The sequence below is a fragment of the Helianthus annuus genome, chromosome 9, assembly GCF_002127325.2.
Source record: "Helianthus annuus cultivar XRQ/B chromosome 9, HanXRQr2.0-SUNRISE, whole genome shotgun sequence".
NCBI lineage: Eukaryota > Viridiplantae > Streptophyta > Magnoliopsida > Asterales > Asteraceae > Helianthus > Helianthus annuus.
In genome coordinates, this window is record NC_035441.2 from 16,455,896 (window position 1) to 16,475,586 (window position 19,691).

At 38.3% G+C, this 19,691-nt stretch overlaps 2 protein-coding genes, 1 non-coding gene and 1 pseudogene across 3 annotated transcripts; 1 reads left to right on the forward strand and 3 right to left on the reverse strand.

Moving 5' to 3' along the window:
- Nucleotides 1-5,601: 5,601 nt before the first annotated feature.
- On the reverse strand, nucleotides 5,602-6,788 carry LOC110877239 (receptor-like protein kinase FERONIA). Its single transcript, XM_022125397.2, has one exon. The coding sequence runs from the start codon at nucleotides 6,772-6,774 to the stop codon at nucleotides 5,602-5,604; it is 1,173 nt and encodes a 390-aa protein (XP_021981089.1). The 5' UTR covers nucleotides 6,775-6,788.
- Nucleotides 6,789-7,754: 966 nt separating this feature from the next.
- On the forward strand, nucleotides 7,755-11,579 carry LOC110877237 (TMV resistance protein N). Its single transcript, XM_022125394.2, has 5 exons — nucleotides 7,755-8,321; nucleotides 8,395-8,483; nucleotides 8,592-9,711; nucleotides 9,800-10,093; nucleotides 10,180-11,579. The coding sequence occupies exons 1-5, from the start codon at nucleotides 7,857-7,859 to the stop codon at nucleotides 11,332-11,334; spliced, it is 3,123 nt and encodes a 1,040-aa protein (XP_021981086.1). The 5' UTR covers nucleotides 7,755-7,856; the 3' UTR covers nucleotides 11,335-11,579.
- A 338-nt stretch (nucleotides 11,580-11,917) lies between these two features.
- On the reverse strand, nucleotides 11,918-14,921 carry LOC110877238. The gene is made up of 6 exons (XR_002556863.2): nucleotides 14,480-14,921; nucleotides 13,442-13,632; nucleotides 13,241-13,361; nucleotides 12,924-13,045; nucleotides 12,776-12,845; nucleotides 11,918-12,342 (listed from the first exon to the last, which is right to left on the reverse strand). It is a non-coding gene; the product is annotated as an uncharacterized LOC110877238 (transcript).
- A 200-nt stretch (nucleotides 14,922-15,121) lies between these two features.
- On the reverse strand, nucleotides 15,122-16,867 carry LOC110875325 (annotated as a pseudogene).
- Between the last annotated feature and the right edge of the window lie 2,824 nt (nucleotides 16,868-19,691).

Sequence of the window (19,691 nt, forward strand, 5' to 3'; positions counted from 1 at the left end):
CAATTTGGCAGCACTTCGTTACACTTTCAGATTCGTACCAAATGAACTAACATGTGCACCTATATATAGTGATGCTGGTTCGCTTATAGTGACATCCAAATAAGCGGACCTATGTGTTTGATGGTGGTTCGCTTATATGGACAATGTCCATATAAGCGGACCTGCTTGTTTAATCACTACTTTTCAGTTCTCGAACCTCGTGCACTGGATATTCTATCCTATCCTATTCTATTACATGAAACAAGACGAAGTCAATAGATGTAGTACACTAACAAAGGGCCTGAATAGTGGGGTTGGGGCTGGGACCGAGAAGGCCAGGTGCAGGGGAGGTAGGGTTGGTGACGGCTGAAAAGGCTTGAGTAGGGGGCACGGGTTCGGTTTTCCTTTCCAGAAAGTCATGATCAGCAAGTAGGGCATGTAATTCACTGAAAGCAGGAGGAACTTGGCGAGAAACAATGTTACATTTAAGACTATGATATTCATCTCGTAGGCCAGCAATAACTAACATAAGGAGATCTTTATCTTTGACAGTTTCACCAATATTGGCCAGGGCATCAGCATACTCTTGTGCTCGTTCAGGATAAGATGACGATGATTCATCACTTTTCATTGCAATCTTCAAAAGCTGTTGTTTGAGAGTAAATTCACGTGAGATGGTATTTGGAGCATATGCTCGTTCAAGGGCTAACCACAGATCACGTGATGTGATAGTGTATTGAACATGACCAAAGGCTGATTCAGAAATAGTTGACAGGAGAAGCATTCTGACATGTGCATCATTGGAGATCCAGTTGGTATAGTTCGGATTGTCTTGTGGCATGGGGGTAGGTTGGTCGGCTGATGGTGAGGGAGGCGTGATGGTTGCTGATGGACAAGGGATAGAACCATCCACATATCCATACAGATTGTTTGTAACCAAAAAGAGTTGCAGAATGGCTTTTCAGTAGCCATAGTTTGTGGGTGAAAGTTTGAATGCAAACTTATGGGAATTGTGGGTAGTTTTGGCTGCATCAGAGAAAGGTTGAAGAAGGGCCATTGTGTTGGCTGAAAAAGAGATAGAAACAGGGACTGTGCTGGCTGAGAAGAAGGTGGCGGGAGTCTAGGGTTTCAGAAAACAGGGATTGTGCTGGCTGAGAAGAAGTTGGCGGCAGTCTAGGGTTTCAGAGAAGAAAGCTCTGATACCAAATTAAACTTGATAAGAGAACGTGATTGTAGAAATTGTATCTTGTATATTATGAATGAGATTACAAGAGGTATAAATAGATTACATATTTACATAAAAAACCCTCTACTATAAACTAATCATATATTTGTCTAATAAATTTCAACCACAACCGCTCTCGAATATACCAAGAAACCTTCGTAAAAATGTTCATTGCATTTTACATTTCGATTGAAAGAACACACACATTCAAATCAGAGATAACCAAACTCTGTTGAAGTTCATGGCATCATCGAGAGATAATTTGAAGTTTTACCTTCGAGTTACTGAGAAGAAATCCATATCGCAAAACCCTAAGACCGTGGGGTATGGTGAGGCGGGGGTTTGGGGCATGGGCTGACATGTGAATTATGGGGCACTCAATACACAAACCCAAGTTCATAGGGGTATGGTGGGCGTGGATGGGGTGGCGTGGCCAAGCCACATCATTTTTTAATATATATATATATATATATATATATATATATATATATATATATATAAACCATTAAAAAATACATAAACATACATAATAATTACAAAAAACATAGTATCAAAATAAAAACAATCATTCTTCATCGTCTTCGTCGATTTCGAACCCAGGAATCGTTGAAACATGATCCACCAAATCAGATCGAAGGTTGTGATGTATATCCCTTGACTTGATCAAAAATTCATTTGTTGATTTATCTTCGTCTGTAACTGTTACGTTATCTGGTTGGGGGTCATTGTCATCATAGTAGGTAAAGACCGCTCTACCTTCATCCTCCAAAATCATGTTGTAAAGAATGATACATGCATACATCACGTTTCCAATCTATCCTTGTCCGATAATCGACAAGGCATTGCCAATATTCGCCACCTTTTATTCAAAACACCGAACGCTCGCTCGACGTCTTTACGTGCAGCCATTTGGACCCTATTAAACTTTAATCTCTTTGGATCTATGGTATCGTGTCTTGTTAACGATTTTACGAAAACCCCCCACTCCAGGTAAATCCCCAACTAGGTAGCCCAACGGCTAGCCCAAACGACTAGTTTTGTTGGCCAATGAGATCCTGCCATGTCAGGTTCGTAGCCCTGCCCCACGCCCGGGCTGAAACCCCTGCCAATGGGGCCACTCCGAAACCCAAGCCCACCCGGGGTGGTGACTTGGGCGTTTGTATCTAACCCATGCCCCAACCCCCGCCCCATACCCCATAGTCTAATGGGACCCACATGCCCCCCCCCCCATGTTGACTAAAGCGTTGTTGAGTCAAAGATGCTATTCCTTGAACTTATGGTCATTAGATGAGAGGTGTGATTATAAGAAAGACCTATTGTGCCAAGAACCTTATCACTTTACCATTTCATAAAATTTCAAACTCTCTTCTTCCTCCTCACTCTTCTTGCTCTCAGCCATACCCATCTCCACATACACCACCATTTTTATTCATCAATTAAGCCATTCCAAGCTTACATTAAGGTGCTAGAAGATCATCAAAGAAGGTGTGAAGCATTGGAAGCTCAAGGACCTCATTGTGGAGCTTTTAACCACCACTTCTTCATCATTGTCTTCTTCATCTTGTTCTTGCCACTTCCCTAGCCACAAGAGCTAGTAGTAAGCATGCTAAACTCTATTTTACTTCATGTTAGTAGTATGTATAAGTTACACCATCAAGAAATCTAAACTTTAAAAGATGAACACATGAAGAACTAACATAATCTAAAGAAAAACAAGTATTTCTAGTGTTGTTTGATGTATGTTATGAAGTTGTTGTTGTTGATCTTGTGTTTTTTTAGATCTATCATATGTAAGCTTGTTAGAAGCTTAGTTCTAACAAGTTTAAGCATGGATCTTGAAAGATCCATGAAGTAACATGATGTTGAACTTGAAGATCTTTAAAGTGAACTTGAAAATGGTTTTAAAATGGATTTCTCATGTTCTTGAACTTACTAAACTCTTGGATGATCAAGTTTATGAAATAAACTTTCATTAAAGTTTACAAAAATTTACAAAGAAGCTTGAATCTAAGTAGATCCATATGTTTAGTGTATTGATCTAAATTACTACACATTTTTTATGGAATTTCAAGTTCACCACATGAACAAGTATGATGGTTTAGTGATCTTTACTTGTGAAAATTGTTGAATCTTGAGGTTTTGGTGATTAAAAGAAAATAAAGAAATGGTTTAAAACATGGAAAAACCTCCATTTTAGGGGAAACTATGTCAAAATTTTTATATAATATTGACACTTAGAAAAGTATAAACTTTTGTGAAACTTATTCTACAAAAATTGTTCAAGAATGTTTACCAAAGGTTTTCCCTAATTTTTATACAAAATACAAGTTAAGAAAATAGAGTTTTCTTCAAGATTTTAAACAAGTATAAGTATGTATATTTTGAGGGAAAAATATATATATTTAGTGGTCACAAAATTATGTGCTATGTGTATATTATGTGTAATATATATTAGTGTACATCTAGAAACTTAAAATACACTAAATGCTCTCAAGGAGTATAAACACCAAATACACAAGGAAATATTTATAAACAATATTTACCAACAAGATGTCATGGGTTCAATCCTTATAGCTCGTTTTTCGTGTTTTTTTTAAATCTAGTTTAAACCTCGCTATGACCCGATCCGAACGAGGACCAGGCCGAAAATTTTAACGTTTTATTATGAAAATTTCGAACACCGAAAAAATGGACCCCATTAAAAAAAAATCATTGGTCCGCCTGACTTAATGGGCAACGATAAATCTAGGGCTGTTCAAATTGCTCGGCGCTCGACGCTCGTTCGATGCTCGCTCAGAAAATGCTCGGAATTTGCTCGTTCGATTCAGCTCGATTTAAAAAATGCTCAGTTTGGATCGGCTCGGTTTGTAAACGAACCGAGCACGAGCAAAGGTCCCCTTAGTTCGGTTCGACTCAGTTGGCTCGATTTATTTTTTAATATATATATATATATATATATATATATATATATATATATATATATATATATATATATATATATATATATATGTATCATTTTTAATGAAATGACTAGAAACCAACATTAACAATGTTTGGTCCAAGATCATATATATATATATATATATGTGTGTGTGTGTGTGTGTGTGTGTGTGTGTTTGTGTGTGTATCATTTTTAATGAAATGACTAGAAACCAACATTAACAATGTTTGGTCCAAGATTCAAATAGAGCTCATTTAAGTAATTAGAATTGAAATCCAATATCAATAGTCTATTATCCAATACTTAAATGTCCATTTAAGTAATTGAGTCAAAATTTCAAATACTAAAATGTGAAACGTCGATCAATACTTAAGTCTCAACCCGCCATTTGATTCAGAAGTGCAAGATCCTAATCAAAACCCCCGTTGGCCATCGTTATTCGATTTCTCCATCGCCACTCGCCAAGATGCCAACTCGCTAGGGTTTAGCTTCAATCGATCCATTCAATTTCAAACTTTTAATAGAACAAGGGTGTGTTTCAATCGGTCGACGATTTATCTTCCCACTTAGTTAATCTCGATAGAACTAGTTGAGTGTTTTGTATTCCTTGTTATTTGCTAAATTTTTACTTGTGTTCTATTGGACGAAACATCAGGGACGAAAACTGAGCTTTATTCTAATAACTAGCACTCCCATCGTCACTTTCCTTGTTTATTTGGCCATGCTCGATACTCGCTTGACGTTCGTTCGAAAAATGCTCGGATCGAAAGACGCTCGCTCGACTTTGGCTCGATTGAAAAAACGCACGGTTCTGTTCGGATCGGTTTGTAAACGAACCGAGCACGAGCAAAGGTCTGATCGGTTCAGTTCGGCTCGTGAACAGCCCTAGATAAATCATCCAGCTTGTGAGGCCCCCACCCTTGTAGAAGAGCTTGGAAGGGCATAATGTGTGAGAGGTGATGAGAGATGGAGGGAGGGACCGGGGGGGGGGGGGTCGTGAAGTTTATGCCAATGTTGACGCCGGCAGGTCGCCCTGCAACATTTTAGCGCTAAGGCCACCCTTCAACTAAGGGGGTTCATTGTTCAAATCATAATCTGAAATTAAAACTAAAATGAATACAACATATACATTTGAATTTCGTTTTTAAATGTTTGAATTGGGTTAGCATGCGTATCGAATACCAAAGGCACTTAGCGCTTTGCGGATAGAACTCTGAATCCAGCAACCACCAAAGAGATTATCCTCATATTCCACCTCCCACAAGCAAAAATGACATAAACAAGATTATACATTAACTACTCTTATTAATAAGTTACCAGATGTAGCTATGCGATTCTCGCATTACTTTGCTTAAAACCAATGTATACATAACCTTTACGAAACTTATAATTTCAAATGATATACCAGATCCAAAACATCAGAAAACTATACTGAGACTACTGATGCTTGCATTACTTAAACTACACTTGTGTCAGAACCATCTGAGCCTTCACTCGAGAGACTGCTGAGACTACTGATGCTTGCATTACTTGTTGAGGCCATAAGATTTTCATCAGAACTCTTCTTGAGACTACTGATGCTTGTATTACTTGTTGAGGCCATCAGATTTTCATCAAAATCCTTTGACGTTCCCTTTAGTGGCCTTTCGTGAAGTGCCAAAGCATACTCGAGATCCAAAAGAACATCAACCATTGATGGCCTATCTATCCCACAATCTGCAAGACACTTGACAGCTGTTTCCGCCACTTTCATGAAGGACTCAGCTGAAATTTTTCCTTTCAAATTAGGGTCCAAAATCTGATCAAGAACGCCCATTTTGTGACAGTCTAAGGCCCATTCGACTAAGCTCACGTGCCTATCTTCAATTTTTAGGCCAGTGATTGGCTGGGCAGATAAGATCTCACAAAGCACAACCCCAAAAGAGTACACGTCAGACTTCTCAGTCAACCGACTCCTCCGAACGTATTCAGGATCTATATACTCGAGAGTACCTCTAGCACATGTGCTTACAGGAGCGTGATCCGTGGTTGTCTTTGATAGCCCAAAATCAGACAATTTAGCAACCCATTTGTCGTCCAAGAGGATGTTCGTTGTTTTCACATCCCTATGAATAATGGTGTCTCTGCCACCTGCGTGTAGATAGTGTAGACCACGTGCTACACCTATGCAAATTTCAAGCCGTCGAGTCCAAGCCAATGGTTCGCTTTTTGTCTTGTAAAGATGATCTCTTAGTGACCCATGAGCCATGTAATCAAATACAAGGATCATCTCGGCCTTTTCATCACAATAACCGATTAAAGAAATAAGGTGAGGATGCGAAAGCTTTGAAAGCATTTCGAGCTCTGTCCTAAAATCCTGCAAAGCTAGGTCAGAATCCTTGTGTTGTCTTTTGATAGCGACTTTAGTCTTTCCACCATCGGTTACACCTAAGTAAACCTTACCACATTTACCAACACCAAGAACTCGAGCCTCATCAAAGTTATTTGTCGCAGCCTTAATCTGGGCAAAAGTAAACCGGTGACATAGGTTTGAAGAGTCTGAGTTTTCATATACGGAAACTGGTGGTTGCTCGACTTCCTTCCTAGGCATGAGAAATCCAAAATCTATACTTATATTATTCTTAGGCATGAGGAATCCAAAATCTATACTTATATTATTCTCTATGTGTCGTGAACCGGAAATTGACAGGTTTTGATATGAAAAAAGCTGAATAAGTGATTTTTTTTCTTTTTTTTTTTGAAAAACCTATAGAGACAACAAGTCATCTCAATAGGTGAATTTTTTTTTAAACCTATAGAGATAAGTGGTCTCTATATGTGAAAATCTTTCTTTAAAGAAAAACCTATAGAAAAGACAAGTTGTCTCTAGGCTAAAATGTTTTCTAAATTTTTTTAAAGACAACCTATAGAGACAACAAGTCGTCTCTATAGGTGAATTTTTTTTTATCTTTTATAAACCTATAGAAACGATAAGTCCTCTTTATATGGCTTATACGTTTTTTTTTATTTTTCAAAGAGAACCTATAGAGATGATGTCGTCTCTATAGATGAAAATCTTTTTTTTTTTAATAAAGAAAAAAACCAATAGAAATGACAAGTCGTCTCTATAGGGGTTGAATGTTTTTTTAAAGAGAACCTATAGAGACGACATATTATTTCTATAGGGTTTAAAAATATTAGAATAAACATTTTTTTATTTAGTAAATATTAAGTTTAATTTTTTATTTTTTTTTTTGCACAAACTTATAGGGACGACATATCGTTTCTAAAACCTCTTCTATAGCAACGACACCTATAGGGACGACTTTTGTGGCCTATAGGGATGTAGAAACAAATTTTATAGAGACGAGATGTGAAAAGTCCTATAGAGAGAACATGTCCAGACTACCGATCCAACTACTCCACCCACCCTCTACAACCTGCCTCTTTACGGTCTTACCACAGTCTCCAACACAAATGCCTCTCACCACCATCTCCAACACAAATTCGAATAACCCTTTTGCTCAGAATCTTATCTTTTTTCTTGACCAAATAAGAGGCTGTAGGTTGTCCACGTAATTGCATGTACTTTCATTGCTTTCCAAACAAAAATATCTAACTCCTGATGATTCTTCGTCTCTTTTTCCATTCAGCTCACTACACTAAACTTTCCCCCATTTAATCAATATTTCATTTCATTCCATTTGATCCTTAAATCATACATTCCATTCAATGGCTTCTATTTCATCAGTTCCAAAAAGCTTCAAGTACGATGTCTTCTTAAGTTTCAGGGGTGAAGACACCCGCAAAACCTTTGTTGATCATCTCTATCATGCTCTTGTGAATAAAGGCATTATTACTTACAAAGATGATGAAACAATCGACAAAGGTGAAAGGATCAAGGAGCAGCTCATGAGATCCATACAAGACTCGAGATTTTACATAATTGTATTCTCCAAGAACTATGCGTCTTCATCGTGGTGCTTAGACGAGCTGGTGGAGATTATCAAGTGCCAGAAGACAGCCGAGCATACTGCTTACCCCGTCTTCTATGATGTGGAACCCACCGAAGTGCGCCACCAAAGTGGGGCATTTGGGGAAACCTTTGCAAAACTTGTTGCTAAACATGAAAAGGGCCGCGGGATGTTCTCCTTCTTTAAGCTGTTCACAAGGAAGAGGAAGAGGACGTCGGATCTGGTAACACTGCATTTGTAGAAAAAGTTTCTTGATTTGTTAATAATATTAAGAAGGTTTGCATTTCCCCAAACAGGAAAAGCAAGAGGATGTTGGGAGATGGAGATATGCTCTAAATGAAGCAGCAGGGCTGGCTGGGATGGAGTTGAAGAACACTGTTAATGGGTACATATATCCTTCACTTTTATTTCTTTATAATCTGTGTTTAATAGGGACCTCTCATGATTCATGTGGGATTCTGAGTGATCTAATTGAATCTTCTTTAACACACAGCCATGAAGCAAGATTCATCCAACAAATTGTTAAAGAGGTTGCGCAAAAGCTACATTTCTTTAATACAAGCATCGATGGAAAATTAGTAGGGATGGAAACCCGGGTAACGGACATGGTTTCATCTTTAGAAATTGATTCTGATGATGTTCGTATGATAGGGATCAAGGGGATAGGAGGTGGTGGGAAGACCACTTTGGCGAGAGCTGTTTTTGATTATATATCGACCGGGTTTGAAGGTAAAAGCTTTGTCGAAAATGTAAGAGAAGTTTCAAAAGCCTCGGGTTTGAAGGAGTTGCAAAGACACGCCCTTTCAACTGTGTTAAATGATCAAAGCATTGTTGTACCAAGTGTTTCAGACGGAAAAAATATGATGAAAAAGATGATGGGTAATCGAAAGATTCTTCTAGTTCTAGATGATGTGGATGATATAGGGCAGCTGGAAGCGTTAGCAGGTGAGCCTACTTGGTTTAAGACGGGAAGTAGAATCATCATCACAACAAGAGATGAGCAAGTGTTGAAGGCGCATCGAGTGAACTTTATTCATGATGTCAATCTGTTATCTGATGGCGAAGCTATTTGCCTCTTCAGTAGGTATGCATTTGGGAGAGAGATTCCAAATCAGGGGTATGAAGAGCTATCAAGAATGGTTATACATTATGCTGCTGGACTTCCATTAACAGTTAAAGTTTTGGGTTCATTTCTTTGTGATAGAATTAAGAGTGAATGGGCAGATGCCATCAGAAGATTGAAAACAATTCCTCTTAAAGAAACACTGGAAAAATTGGAATTAAGCTTTAGTGGTCTAGAGAATGATCAAAAAGAAATATTTATGGATATTGCTTGCATACTCAAAGGTAAAAGGAAGAAGGAAGCAATCAGAATACTTGAAAGTCGTGGATTTCATGCTCAGATCGGTCTAAGAGTTCTTGTACAAAAATCCTTGATAACTTTTTCTAAGGTTGAACTCTATGATGAAGATGATGTTGAGAAGTTGTTTATGCATGACCATCTAGAAGAAATGGGCAGGAATATCGTTCGGCGTTTGCATCCTGATGAGCCTAGTAGACATAGTCGATTATGGATTAAAGAGGAAATTGAAGATATATTGGTTAATGAATTGGTAAGGTTCAAGTTTATATGAAGGTGGAAAACTAGAACATTTTTATTTGTTATTACAAAAATTTCATAAAAAGTTTTTGTATTTATAGGGTAATCAAGAAACAAAATGTATAAAACTCGAGGATACAGATCTCAATCCAGCAATTATTATGAAAGGTCTTGGAAAGATGAAGGACCTCAGATTTCTTTACGTGAACCCTGGTAATTTCAAAAGGGAAGTTGTCGATGATGTTAGCCAATACTTACCAGACTCATTACAATCACTATGTTGGCGTGGATACCCTTTTTGTTGTTTACCTAAAACATTTCGAGCAAATAAGCTTGTTAACCTTGAAATGGCAAGGAGCAATATCTCTCAACTCTGGGAAGGGGGAGAAAGAAAGGTAGAATAATGGTTGTTCGGTTGTTTTGCATAATGCATATAATGTTATATTTTGTATTACACTAATTAATATTCATCTCATGACAGGTTTTTAATAAGCTTAGATTCCTTGACCTCTCCTATTCAAAGTTGAGAACCTTTGACCTTACGGTGACTCCACATCTCAAGCATTTAAATTTCCAAGGATGTAAGGACTTTGTAGAACTCCATATGCCGGTTGAATGTTCGAACCTTAAGTTCCTCAACCTCAGTCGTACTAAGGTGAGTAACCTTAACGTTGGGATGATCCCATATCTCAAGCATTTAGATCTCGGAGAATGTTTTGACTTTGTAGAACTACAAATGCCGGTTGAATGTCTGAACCTCAAAATCCTCCATCTCAGTCTTTCTAAGGTGAGTAACCTTAACCTTGGGATGACTCCACATCTCGAGAAGTTAGATCTTAGAGGATGTGCTGACTTTGTAGAACTCCACATGCCCGTTGAATGTCCAAACCTCAAAATGCTCATGCTCTATATGACTAAGGTGGGTAACCTGAACCTCGGGATGACCCCAAATCTTGAGAAGTTAGATCTTGATGCATGTAATGAGTTCGAACTCCACATGCCGGTTGAATGTCCAAATCTCATACACCTTAAAATCAGGGGTTCTAAGGTGAGTAACCTTAACCTTGAGCTGATTCCAAATCTTGAGATATTAGATCTTTCAAAATGTTATTGTCTGCTAGAAATTCATGCTCCAGTTGGATGTCTAGAAAAGCTTGTCTACTTTAGCTTAGACACTCACTCAAATTTTAAAACTTTTATGTATTACTCACCGAAGAACCAAGCTACATCAAATATAATGGCACAATGCATACATATATGCCCACTGCACCCCAATAATAAATTGCCAAAGTTTGGGTTTGAATTGGAAACAGATGAACCTGTATCCTCATGGATGGGAAATCTTTTCAAGCTTATTTATTCTGGTCTATGCCCTTGCAAAAACCTCGAATGTTGGTCTGCAACTATTTGTGGTTTACAACATTTAAGAGAGCTTGAACTTAAAGGCAGTATTCCTGGGAGTATTTCTAGGGATCTGTGGCAGTTAGAAAGTCTAGAGAAGCTTTCATTGAGGGAGGTAGAGATTCAGCATCTTCCGGATAGCATTTATATGTTGAAACATCTGAAATCACTGGAAATTAGGAATTGTCAGGATATGGAGCAGTTACCAGAAGATATATGCAGATTAGAGTGTTAGAGGAGTTAGAGCTATGCTATTGCAAATCCTTACGAGATATTCCAAATAGCATATGTAAGATGAAATGTTTAAAACACTTACTTCTTGATAGTTGTTATAACGTTAAGAAATTGCCCGAGAAACTTGAATGTTTAGAATGTTTAGAGAAGTTAGACCTAAAAAAATGTACATCCTTACGAGATATTCCAAACAACATATGTAAGATGAAATGTTTAAAATATTTAAATCTCTTTGGTTGTGATAAAGTCGAGAAATTGCCAGAGGAACTTGGGTGTTTAGAATCTTTGAAAGAGTTATATATAGTCGATGCGGGCATAAGTGGTCTTCCAGAGAGCATATTTCAATTGAAAGGCCTGCGTATTATTGGGTCTAGAGGTCAGCTTGAGGCGTGTGGTTTTACATCCTTCACAGAATTACACCCAGGAACAAATTTTGACCTGTACGCAGTAGAGCTGTGAAAAACAAGGCACTCAGAACATGAACATGATCGAGTCTCCGAAGGAATGGTTTGGATTAAAAAACAAGTATTCAAAGTCCAGTCTTTGTATATATTTGTGACGGAATATTTAAAAAAACCAAAAAAAAACTGGAAAAATCCCACTTTTTTGCTAAAATTTGCAGGAAAATCAGAAAAAAAAATACTGATAAACAAATGATACATCGGCCTTTGGTTCGACCCGTTATCTAACGCGTCCTAGAAGACGACTCAATTTCAGGTTTTCGGTCGCTTTGTTTACCATGTTTGATACACACGTTGAGACTATTTCGCTACAAATGACCTGTTAAACGGAAATATGTTGTTCATTCCATATTAGTTTGTCTCCCACAATCAAGCTAAACCCGCCTTCACCGAGAACAATGTCGGGACGAAAGTTTCTTGTAGCGCTTTTAAGCTCGGCAAAAGTGAAGCTTTTTAAGTTGGATGACTGTAGAATTTCACCTTCACTTCGAGGGGTCTGCGTTTGGGAACCGGTCAAAACCTTGCTACTGCATGCTTTAATTCATCCTCTGCACCATATAAATTAAAAACTAGTAATTTAGCAAATGATAAACATAACAAAAACTACCAGTTATTTGTTTATTGTGTTTTGAGTGTGTTTGGGGTTTGCTTAACTAATTATGTGTGGTCATATAAGTTGATTTAAATAAGCAGTTTGAAGTTGCTTATTTCAAAATAAGTAGTTCAAATAAGCAATCACAAACACCCTCTAGCTAGTAACTAGTAGATTATAAGCTAAGGGTTACCGTGTACACACTTGAGTGACCTATAAAGTAGTTGCAATACATGGGTGGCCTTAATGAAACTACTTTGTATGTCGCTCAAATGCGTTCCACACACTATTCGTTGGTTAGATATATATAAGCTCAATATCATATATAGATATAAGATATAAACACATCAATTAAATTCTGATTAGTTCATAAGATTAGAGAGATTTACCTGAATGTCCAGCAGGATCTACAAGATCCTTGATTCTTGACTGGGCTCACAATTCCTGTTTTCCTCCAATCTTGTTGCAACATACACACATGACAATTGACAAGTAAGTAAGTAAGATGATAGATAGTAAAAGAAGCTATATATATACCGTGAGTGGGACGACATCATCAGTGAGTTTGAGTTTGTGATTGCCCTTTTTAGTAGCAGAGCAGTGTTGAGCAGCTCCCAGTTTGTTCTTGCTGAATTCTTCCCATGTCATATCAGCATATTCTGTTCCAACCAACAACAAACTAAATCAGTAACATAGGCTTAATACTTGCATGGATTCACAAGTCAAACCCCACATCACATGGCTAATAACTGATAGGCTAAAGTCAAACCCCATAAGGCTAACTAATCAATATAAAAAGAAGCTTTGCTACAATCAATAGAAACACAAAATTGATACTAGCAGAAAAGACTCACCGTCGACTCCAAGAGTATAGGATAGCCCCTTCTTGTTATGCGATCTAATCGTCTCCAAACTTTCAGCGAAGATCGAGTACCTGTGCTTCATTTCCTACTACTTTGGTACTTCCTCCCGTACCTGTTCCATAAAAGTCAAACATCAATCGATCCATTTTGAAGTACATAAACACTGCAGATTCATGATAAAGAGTAACTAACCTGTGAGCGAATCGAGCAAAGGTGAGAGCATGAGGAGTTTGACTAATAAATTGAAGAACAGCGGTCTCAAGTTCCCATAGACCATTAGACAACACTTGTCTGATCGGATTTCAATCGGCAAAGATGGATCCGATCCCACTAGCAGATACGCCGATAGCACAGGCCATGATCAGAGCTACGATGACTGACACCTGACCCATTTTATCAACATAAGACACTATAATTATGCCAAAATAATCAACTATAATCTAATCACTTTAATCAACTGACAATCTTATTATAATCATAATTAGCAGAAATTAACAAGTAAAAAGTATGAAATTAGCAATAACAGTCACTTAATGAAATTAGCTAAACAGAACAGTATACGAACTATTATTATCGCAATACATATACAATTATATAGAACACAACAGATCAAGATCAAGTTTCATTCATTAATTCCATTATAAAACAACCTAATTGTACCGGTAGTCAACAGATTCATCAACACTTCCATAAAATCAAACTAGAAACCTAACAGTTTTATTTTTTTATAACAAACACTTACCCTAACCTAAACAAAACCACAACAACAATGATCAAATGCAGATGAAATTTGACTAATTAGGGCATAAACGACAATCAAATTGACTGAACCCATCCTTTAAGTAACACAAACACCATAGCAGTTAACACATTCAGATCTCAAAGTTTGATTAATTAACGCTTAATTAGGGCATAAACAACAATCTAATTGACTAAACCCTAAATCAAACACAAACAAAATAGCCATGATCAAATTCAGAAGAAGTTTGATTGACTTAATGCATAATTAGGGCTAAACAACTATTAGTTCAACAACTAAACCATACATTAAACACAAACATATCAACTATTATCAAATTCAGACCAACACAAACACAAACACCACATCAATTATCAAATTCAGACGGAATTTAATTCATTTATAGTCTCAAAACTCTAAATCAAACACGCGCACACTCGCAACAGCAATAACTGAATTCACATAACGCTCAATCGATTTACACAACGTACCTTCTCGATTGTTCCAAAAAACGATCTCTTCCTGAAATTCCTAGCCCTAAAATTCACTCTCCCGACCTTCAACTGCCTAACAAACGCAGCCGCGCCTGAAGATTTGGGAGCAGACGCTACAGGAACCAGCAACGACTTCCGTTCAGCTAATATACCTTCAGAGATTTCACGGCGAGTCACCGGCGCTGTGGATTGAGCAGATCTCTTTTGCCGGTGAGTCAACCGTGACTTTCGTTCGGCGAATTTGCTGAGGAGTTGGTCGGAGGAGGCTTTGGTGATGTGTTGAACGGTGTATGGTGGCGGTGCGATCGGAGTAGGTGGTAGCGGAGTAGGGTTTTGGCACCTGAAGTTGTTTTAGGTTTAGATCGGCGGAGTAGGTGGTAGCGGAGTAGTTTTAGGTTTAGATCTGATACAATTCGTTTACGTCAATATAAGAAAACAAATATCTCTAAACTCCATTCATTTATCTCTTAAATGAAATGTGCAAATATCTCAAACAAAAAAAAAATGTGTGGCTGCACTTTCAATATAGTTGTACATTTTATAACGAAATTATGGCAGAGTTATATGTTATTAGCGTTTGTCACTATTGTGTAGCAAATTTGTTAAAAAAATTGGGGGTTTTTTGTCGTTATAAATGCGTCACAATTTTGTCAAAATTTGTGACGCATTTTTTTGTGTAGCAAACTTCCGTAGTAAATTGGCTACTTTTCTAGTAGTGGATCCACGAGCCATGTAATCAAGTACAAGGATCATCTCATCGTTTTCATCGCAATAACCGATTAAAGACATAAGGTGGCGATGCCGAAGCTTTGAAAGCACTTCGAGCTCTTTCCTAAATTCCAGTTGTCCTTGGCCAGAGGTCTTTGCTCGTCTTTTAATAGCGACTTTAGTCTTTCCACCATCACCTATTCCTAGGTAAACCTTACCAAATCCACCAACACCAATAAGTTGAGCGTCATCAAAGTTATTTGTTGCAGCCTTAATCTGGTCAAAACTAAAACGGTGAGCCAGGTTTAAAGAGTGTGAGTATTCAAATAAGGAAAATGATGGTTCCTCATTTCTCTTCTTGCGCATGAGAGAACTAAAATCCATTCCTATATGGGACTTCTTAAGCATGCGTGATCCATACTCCATACCTATATAGTTCTCAGCACATTAAGATTTCTTTTCTTGGCATAAAGTATTCCAAAAACTAGGAGGTAATAGAAAAAAAGACTTTATTGTTAAAGATCTAAAAGAATTGACTGTTATAGATCTAAAAGTTTTAGGAGAAGTCCTTTCTATGTGTTCATTAATATGGGCATAGAAATTAGAATAATCTGCACACATGGATGAGGAGATTGGAATACCTATGCTCTGGCCATGTGCAGTGAAAGAAAATTTATTAGTCATTTGACCAAATATTGTCTTGCTTGCAGTTTGCAACATATTATTGGTTTGCTCTTGTAAGGTCAATACATATTCAAGACTAAGGACAACCTGTGCCATGGTAGGACGGCGCTTTGGATGGTTATCCAAACATCTTTCAGCTATTCGAGCAAACTCCTTTAAACATTTTGATGATATTTCACGCCTTATATCATAATCGACTATAGCTTTTAAATGACCTTCTTTGATAGAGTCTAGAGCCCATGTTGCTATTCCCCAATCAAGATTGTCTTCTACTGCCCTCTTCCGACACAACACTTCCAGCAATACCACCCCAAATCCATACACATCAGACTTCCTTGTCAGCTTTCCAGTGGTAAAATAATTTGGATCAAAGTACCCAAAGGTTCCTTTAACAAGGGTGCTAACATGAGTCGATGGTTGATTCCTTGGGCTTATTTTAGACAACCCGAAGTCTGAAACTTTAGCTGCCCAACTTTTATTTAACAAAATGTTGGAGCTCTTAACATCTCAGTATATGATACCAAACTCAATATCTGTACCAGTATGGAGGTAGTCTAACCCGCGAGCTGCATCTATGCAAATCTTGAGTCGCTGGAACCAAGAAAGTGGGGTACCAAGTTTGTGGAGATGATCTGCAAGTGTTCCACGGGGCATATACTCATATACTAGGATCATTTCTCCCAGGTCATTACAATAACCAATCAAAGACACTAGATGACAGTGACGCAACTTTGAAAGCATTTCAACTTCAGCCCAGAACTCGGATTCCCCCTGATTCGACTTTGCATCACATCGTTTAATTGCTGCAACGACAAGAGCTGATCCATTGTCAATGTTACCCTTATAAACTTTTCCAAAACCCCCCTGCCCAATTACTAATGATTCGCTAAAGTTTTTTGTTGCTGAAAGAATTTCACCAAACTCGAAGTGACGACAAAGTGGTGACCACTGTATTGTGGAGAAGGTTGTGGAAGCTTCAGCAGCAACAAACATAATTATCAATGGGATGAATTGGATGGATAAAGTGAAAGGAATGACCCATAATTGGATGACGTTTAAATTTATAAGAGCATATGCATATATGATTGACAACTTAAAAAAAAATATTAAGTTATTTTCCTGGAAAGAGAGATGAACGATGACAGAAATTCAGTGGCCTCCGCGTGACGTGTGGGCCCTCAAAGTTTGGGATATTTTTTTTCATCTGATGTGGTGGGTTGACTGGGTTCTAGGATTCTCCTCCCATTGCCTGTTTGTGTTGGTGCACTTGTGTCTGTACTTTGTCTGTATTTCGGTCACAATGTAAACGATGTCCTTGTAAGTCATGTAAGTTGACCAAGTCAACCGTCCTCCTGGTTTGACTCAGTCAACAGTAAGTAAACTTGTTGAAAGTTGTCTGGCTCGAAGGATGAGTGATCGAAGGATAATGTAGATCCTTCGATCACCTCGAAAGATATGCTTCGACTGATGGTCCTCGAAAGATGATCTTTCGAGGTCCCTGCTTATCCTTCGAAAGCATTGTATCCGAAAGATGATCCTTCGGACCATCTATCGAATCCTTCGAGAAGACATGCTGTATATGGGTATATATACCCATGCAGTGTTGAGGACAGAAGATAGATGCACACAGATAGTCACACCGAGAGATAGAGAGTTGAGAGCATCCTGTCCGAAACACTCACACACTTAGAGAGTTTATAGAACATTTCTGTAAACATAGAGCTTGTAACCGAACCCTCATTGCATTAATACAAGTTGTGTTAATCGGTGAACTTGTGTGTTTGTTTCTCTACTTGCTACTAACTCGGTTTGCTTGCTAGCTTGGATTCCGCACTCGCTAGTAGGTTAGTATAACAAGGTTTAGGTTCGTAATCCTCCGCGAAAAGGGACCTACAAGTGGTATCAGAGCCTCGCTCTTTACCTTGTTTAAAACCGGGTTTTTACAAGTTTTGGTGTGTTGAAACACTTGGTTTTGCACCTGTTTTTACTTGTTTTCTTGCATTTTCCTTGAGTAAAAACGTGTCTAAACTAACCGGGAGTGTTTAAAGTTGGGTTGGGTAACTTGGAAATTGGTTTTTAAGAAACTTTGTGTTTTCCGGCCAATTTCCGGTGTGTTTCCGGTGACCGGACTGTGTGGATAAGGTTATCCATTTTTGGCATAGTTTATTTCAAATCTTGGTTGGTAAGATAGTTGTCAGCCTGCCATACCCTTTTGCCGAAAGTTGACTTACCAACCAATCACCTTTTCACCAACCTATCACATCGGTGTCAGTGTGTCAGTGCACATTCGAAAGATATCCTTCGACATCGAAAGATATCCTTCGACATCGAAAGACCATCCTTCGATCAGTGACAGCTCGATAGATAAACATCTTTCGAGTAGTCCTACGAAGTTCGAAACATATCTTTCGATCAGGGAATCTTTTCGAAAGATAGTTGTTTTATCTCGAAAGATAAGGATCTTTCAAGTGTGAATCTTTCGAGATTTTGAGTCTTTCGAAGCCAGTGCTCGAAAGTCAACAGTGATCCTTCGAACACTGTTGATCATTCGAACAAGTGTGATCCTTCGGAAGTTAGCTATTCGAAAGATAAGGATTTAACACGAAAGATAAGGATCTTTCAAAAGGGAATCTTTCGAGTTCTTGAATCTTTCGAAATCATTGTTCGAGAGTCAACAGTAATCTTTCGAGTACTGTTGATCCTTCGAACAAGGTTATATCTTTCGATTGTGGTCTGTTTATAGTTAACAAGTTTCTGTGATTTCAGATTTTTCGACCAGGATCTTTCGGTTGTGTTATCTTTCGGATCATTCTTACTTAGCATTTATTTTGCTTATCTATCATGAATCCGAGTTGGTGGGGAAGTCCGGATCCAGACAGTGGAAAATACATGAATACCAGTCAATCTCCATCATGGGCCGAATCTCCGGTATCTACATCCTCACAAACAAATGCCACTCCAGCTGGTCAATGGGCGTTTGTTTCAAACCAAACTCCGAGTATTCAAAGTCTTCTACTAAGCGAAAGTGAAACCGGAAGTTTGAACAGGCCTCCAAAGTTGATGCATCTTAATGAATATCCGGGATGGGTTGATCGTTTCCATACATACATTCTTGGTCAAAATACAGAGTTGTGGTTGCGGTTCACTACGGAATTCGATCAAACTATCGAGGTTGCTGCTTCTTCGACAGCTACTTTTGCCGATCTTCCTGATGATCAAAAGAAGACGTATGACTTAGAAAAGAAAGCATACGCTATTCTCACTCAAGCACTGAGCAAGGATATTTATCATCAGTTCGTCAGTTTCAAGACTACGAAGAAGTTGTGGGATGCATTGAAGACAAGAGGAGTAGGTAATGAAGCCACACGTCAATTACGACGAGATCTACTGAAGAAAGAATTCGATGGCTTCACATGTATGGATAAGGAGTCCTTGGGAGATATGACAAGCCGTTTCTATCACCTACTTACTGAGCTGACCAACTTTGAAGTCACAACGACTCCAACAGAGGTGGTAAAGAAGTTTGCCGATGCATTGCCTCCTCAATGGAATAACTTCCTGGAAATCTTGAAGTACAACGGAACGTTGAAAACTACAAATATCAACGATTTCGTGCAGCTTCTGGAGAACAAGGATCAGGAAGAAACGTTGAAGGCAAAGAGAGTTGCAGTGCCACAGAATCCAGAGATGTATTATGGCACCTCCACTACTTCGTCTGCAAAAGGCGGTTCACATGCTCCGCTTCAAACGGCGTTTGTCACAAGCACGGATATGTATGGCAATCCAGTGCAAGTTCCTGTAAAGCCGCCTCCAACCA